The sequence below is a fragment of the Opisthocomus hoazin genome, chromosome 7 (assembly GCF_030867145.1).
Source record: "Opisthocomus hoazin isolate bOpiHoa1 chromosome 7, bOpiHoa1.hap1, whole genome shotgun sequence".
Taxonomy (NCBI): domain Eukaryota; kingdom Metazoa; phylum Chordata; class Aves; order Opisthocomiformes; family Opisthocomidae; genus Opisthocomus; species Opisthocomus hoazin.
Window position 1 is genome coordinate 31,082,410 of NC_134420.1, and position 5,125 is coordinate 31,087,534.

Sequence of the window (5,125 nt, forward strand, 5' to 3'; positions counted from 1 at the left end):
TGTCTTTACATGAGAAAATCCAGACGACTTCAAAAGGAGTTTCTAACTTCATACCTAATTGATCTGGGTGTAATAGCACTGAAGGGGCCAGAAACCATAGTGTTTAACTGGTGTGGGATCTGAAGCTGGTCCCCTCAGGCTTCTGCTTCAGGCATTGGCTCTCCACTGCAAATCTGGCCCAGCTGTGCCGCAGAGTCCTCTGGCAAGGTGAGACACACAATTGAGACAGCTCTGCAATGGAAAGGAGCAATTTTTCTCCCCCCGTCAGCAAGCATGCAGTCACTTCCTAGCAGCATATTCTTTATTTCTTTATCCAATTTTCCTTAGCTTACACTAGCAGATAAGATACCTAGTGCTTAATTTGACCAACATGCGTAATCCAGTGCATTTCTCAGACGGATAAAATTCGTGTCTTGAGGAAAGCTGAAGAAAGAGGCCAGATTCTTTTTACTGGTATCACTAACACCAGAACCTAGCAAGAGCTCCTTCAGCTTATCTTTTAGACACTGATTTGTCAGTCGCTCTTTGTGCCCTCGCTTGATAAGGATGATGCAGCTACACCCAAAAGTTTTAATGCTTTTATTAACCACATATTGGGGTTTTGCCCAAATTTCCTTGATTTTAGCAGGAAAAAACTCAAGAGCTAAATACGAAAAATGTACGCTGGCTGCAATGGGATGCAGAGGACTGGTTTAATTCCCAGATGAAACCAGTTTCATGCGATTGAAAAGCCACGTTATTTTAGCATTGACAAACTGCACAGCTAAGGCAGGAGTCTTGTATCTGAAGAGCCAGGATCGGCAAGACTGGAAATGTAAGACTGGAGACTCACTTCTTGTCCTGCCAAGCAGAGCTTTGGTACAGACGGCTGCTAAGGAGAACATGCTCCAGAGCGCTTTCCTGTCAGTGACTTGGGCCCCGAGTACGGCAGCTGTACGAACAGGGCATGGATTCCCATTCTGCCTTCGGAGAGGGGCCGGCGGGGAAGGAGTAAGAAGCTGCAGGCCTGTGAGGGTGTGGGTGTGCGTTGTGAAGGACGCGGTGCGACCCCGTACCTCTGTGCCCAAGTAAGACAGAGAAGGTGACCGGGAAAAGCGCAAGCGGAGAGGAGAATTAAGGAGCTGTGGGCTCTGTCAAGGCCGACCTTGTGAAGGGTCATCCAAGGTGAGAAGCCAGAGCGTGAGCCGTGCTGGGCAGGAGCGCAGGGCATGCTGCGCACCGCGGCGCGGGGGACAGCCGTGCAGGCTGCGGGGGTCACCCGCTGTGACGGGCCAAGGCGCAGGGAGCACCCAGCACAGCCCGTCTGCATCGTAGCCGCAACGCCGCGGCGTGGAGCAGAAAGCTGGGCGCCGGGTCGATGGGACCCGGCAGGAAACTGAAGAAAATGCTGTAAACAGACCCTTTGGTGTCATCAGCTACAGAGGACAAGAACGACAATGGGAAATACTTCCGTAAAAATGTCCCCGCGGTTTTGCTCCTCGTTCTTTCCCCCTGCTCTCCCTTGCTACCAGAACGAACAACTGCGTGTCCTGAGCCCGCCGCTCCGGCCGTGCCCGGGGCTGACGCGCGGCCGGGTCTCCGCCTCACGCACCCGCAGCTCTCGGACCCGGCACCCAACGAGCGGCGGCGCGTTACCGGCCCGCACCCCCGCCTGGGTGCGGCGCAGGGGAGAGCGCGCTCAGCCGCCCGCAGCCAGCACCGCTTCCGAGCGCCCGAGCGCGGGCTCGGGGTAACGGCCGCCCCCCGCCCCGCCTGACGCAACCCGCGCGCGCGGCGAAACATCCCGCCCTCGTTGCATCACCCGGCCGCGAGCCGGGGCAGCCCCGCGCCAATGCGAGGCGGGCGGGGGCGGGGCGGGAGGCCCGGCCGGCGCTTTAAAGAGCGGCGGCGGCGCGCGCCGGCCCACGAGCGCCCAGGCGCCGCATCCTTCAGGCAGCCGCCGGCAGCCATGAAGCGCGACCCGCAGCGCCCCGAGGAGCGCCCGCAGCCGCCGCCGTCCCCCCTCCTCTCCTCCTCGCCCCCGGGGGAGGCGGAGGGCGCCGAGCCGAAGCCGACGCCGCCGGTGTGGATCTTCGGGTACGGCTCGCTGGTGTGGAGGCCGGGCTTCGAGTTCACGTCGCGCAAAGTGGGCTTCATCCGCGGGTACAGCCGGCGCTTCTGGCAGGGAGACACCTTCCACCGCGGCAGCCGGAGCGCGGTAAGGGCGGCCGGCGGGGTGGGGGGGGGCGCGGCGGGGCGGGCGCGGGACCGGCTGCTAACGGCTCTCCCCTCGCCTCCCCTCACAGCCCGGCCGGGTGGTGACGCTGCTGGAGGACTGCGGGGTGAGTACCGGGATTGGGGGGGGGGGGCAGCTGGAAACCGCTCGTCTGCCCTCCGGGGGTGTGCGGGGGGTGTTATCTCCCCCGCCCTGGGGTTAGCCGTGTGGGGCCCCAGCAGCGAGGCCGGCTCGCTCTGCCGTGTGCGTGGCCCTGCCTGCTGTCCCGTAATCGCCTCGCTCTCCTGCTCGTAGGCGTGCACGTGGGGTGTAGCCTACGAAGTCCGCGGGGAACAAATTGCTGCATCGCTCCAGTATCTCAACATGCGAGAAGCTGTCCTGGGAGGCTACGACACCAAGCTGGTGAAGTTCCACCCTCAGGAGAAAGATGCGGAGGAACCCATCCTGGCTCTTGTTTACATTGCGACACCCCAGAACCCTTCTTACCTCGGCCCAGCATCGGAAGAAGACATTGCAGCTCAAATCATCGTCTCGAGTGGTTGTGCTGGTCATAACATTGAGTACTTGCTGAGACTGGCAGACTTCATGCGCTACTTTTGTCCTCAAGCAGAGGATAAACACCTCTTCTCCATCGAAGAGGCTCTCACTTCCATCCTTCCATGCCTGTACTACACAGAGGAGTCGCTAGAAGAAACTGCAAGTGTCCCTCAGAAATCCAAGTGCTGAAAGAGAAATTTGTTTTTTGTAAGGTCCCAGTAGAAGGGACGTAAGGGAGAAAGCAATGGGGACATTCTTAACTCTGATAAAATATACGGGACTGAGTGAATAAAGAGAGAATTAGCAAGTAGTAGGGGCGGGAGGAAGTGGAGTAAAACACGCTTGCTATAGGACTTGCAGTTAGTACCTGTTATGCTCCTTACCTGTAGCACCAAGATAACCATTGCTGCTTTCCAGGTGGGGAGCATGGATCTTCGCTGGAACTTTTCGCTGTAAGGCTTGTGTCCAGGTGCCAAACCTGAAGCATTCACTTTCTTTAGAGAAGAAAGAGGTTAATTTATTCTGTGCACTTTTTTTTTTTTCTTTTGAAGACTAGTTGAGCAGGACTTGACTGGGTTTAAGCAGTATCTATGTAATTCTACCTCAGATTAGCAAAAAGCTGTGTGGTGGTGGAGACTTGGGCAGGTTCTGCCAAATGAGACCTCCTTTTTTTAACTCCTGCCATGTCCCACCTCTGGTTCAATGACCTGGCACTAAATTTTGGGACTTCTGTGCAATATTAAGTGAACTGGCCTCTGTAGGCTCCTGTGTGGATCCTGCTTCTGTATGTTGTGATGGATCAAAGTAATGCACTTACTTTCGAAAATGCCATGTTGTATTTATTATGTGTTATATTTCCCCTTAGGAGGGGTATCTAAACTGCTTGTGTGCCACAGTGGTATGTAGCCTGCATTCAACCTTGCATTTGTGCCTTCTAGTTTTAAATCAGTTTTCTGAGGAGCTAAGCCTGTTTTGATGAGAGAAGCTTTTCTCCAAGCTTCACTGACCTTGTGCTGCTACAGACTTAACTGACTTTGTAAGAAACGGTCTTGCCTGTGTGGGAAGTCTGTGCTGCCTGCAGGAAAGTTGTCTGGACACAGCAGTGTTTTAACAAGCCCTGTGCTGGATAAACCTCTGGTGCTTCAGGATAATGTGGGTTTCTGCAGAAGCATTTGAGGATTCTAGTGCTGTGCAGGGGTGTCTGACTGGTATGCTTGTACTTCCAAAGGACTGTAACTGAGCGCACTTCCAAGCCTTTGAGCTACTCAGCAGCCTGCCTTGATCCTGGTTGAGCAGAGGCACTGCTGCAAGCTCAGGCTTTAACAGTGTGAAAACCCATAGTGTTTGTTAAGAAAGCTGCTGCAATGGCAGCAAAATAGCTCTTGAGCTGTCCCCTGGGACATTGGACTCCTCCCCGGTACCGTGTGGGGTTTTATTGTGAAAAATGGATAGGGACTGTTTGTATTACTGTGGCTTGTATGTATATGAAGTGGTACTGTGCTGCGCCCAGTAATAAAACAAACTTGCAAAGTTAGTCTTCTGTGCTTTGGTGTTGGTCTTTTTCATTACTGACTTAAAGTTCACACTGATCCTCCTTTTCTAATGTGTTTTGTCTTAAAACCAAAACCTTAGCTGGTCATGCTGCTGTAGCTCCTGTGGTGTGTGTGTGTGTGTTCTTCAAAAAAAAAAAAAACCTTACTGCTGAGCAGCTTGCCTCTGCTGGATCTACTCGAAGACACCCATTGACTCTTTCCCTTTGAGGAAAGGGGATTCAGTGACTGACTCTTTCCAGCTCCCGCTGATTCTGGAGTGCTAGTACTGACAACTGATATGAGCCAGCCCTCTGGACTGTACAGGACAGGCACAGAAATATAATTCTCCCTTGGCACGTAGAAGGATTTTTGTTCCGAGTCTAACTTGGCATCGCTGTTTCTAAGAAGTAATAGTGAAAGGACAAGAAATTGCTGCTGCAGCGGGGTCTGCTGGCAGCAGTAAGGGGGATGAGTTTTTCTCTTCTGCCTTGTGTGTAGTGTGCTGTGCGCAGGGGCAATGGGCAGCTGCCCTTCCGCTTTCTCTAGTTGCCAACTGCCTCAGCACTAGCAGACCACTGTACCTACCAGTATTACCTCTCTTGAGACTTGAGTGGTGGAGTGAAAACTAATGGAAACAACTGAATTTACCACTAATTAAAGGCAGGTGCATGTTTCAGGGACAACAGACTATAAAGAAAACTATGCTTTCCCTGTTCGGTGGAGGCTCTCGCTCCAGTGGGGCAGCTGCATCTCCCTGTGGGGGCTGTATCCCCCAGCTGGAAAATCAAAGGGTTAAAGAATCAACTTGCCTGCAGGGGAATGCTCCCTTACTGGTACGAGA

General features: G+C 53.9%; 1 protein-coding gene across 1 annotated transcript; it reads left to right on the plus strand.

Moving 5' to 3' along the window:
• Nucleotides 1-1,891: 1,891 nt before the first annotated feature.
• Nucleotides 1,892-4,286, plus strand: CHAC1 (ChaC glutathione specific gamma-glutamylcyclotransferase 1). Its single transcript, XM_075426870.1, has 3 exons — nucleotides 1,892-2,197; nucleotides 2,286-2,321; nucleotides 2,510-4,286. The coding sequence occupies exons 1-3, from the start codon at nucleotides 1,949-1,951 to the stop codon at nucleotides 2,939-2,941; spliced, it is 717 nt and encodes a 238-aa protein (XP_075282985.1). The 5' UTR covers nucleotides 1,892-1,948; the 3' UTR covers nucleotides 2,942-4,286.
• Nucleotides 4,287-5,125: the final 839 nt, after the last annotated feature.

What these genes read in the sequence shown, in the direction of transcription:
- CHAC1 (XM_075426870.1), top strand. Translation starts at nt 1,949, where the DNA reads ATGAAGCGCGACCCGCAGCGCCCCGAGGAGCGCCCGCAGCCGCCGCCG. An exon ending in ACCGCGGCAGCCGGAGCGCG is followed by an intron (nt 2,198 to 2,285) that starts GTAAGGGCGGCC and finishes CTCCCCTCACAG; the next exon opens with CCCGGCCGGGTGGTGACGCT. An exon ending in CGCTGCTGGAGGACTGCGGG is followed by an intron (nt 2,322 to 2,509) that starts GTGAGTACCGGG and finishes TCCTGCTCGTAG; the next exon opens with GCGTGCACGTGGGGTGTAGC.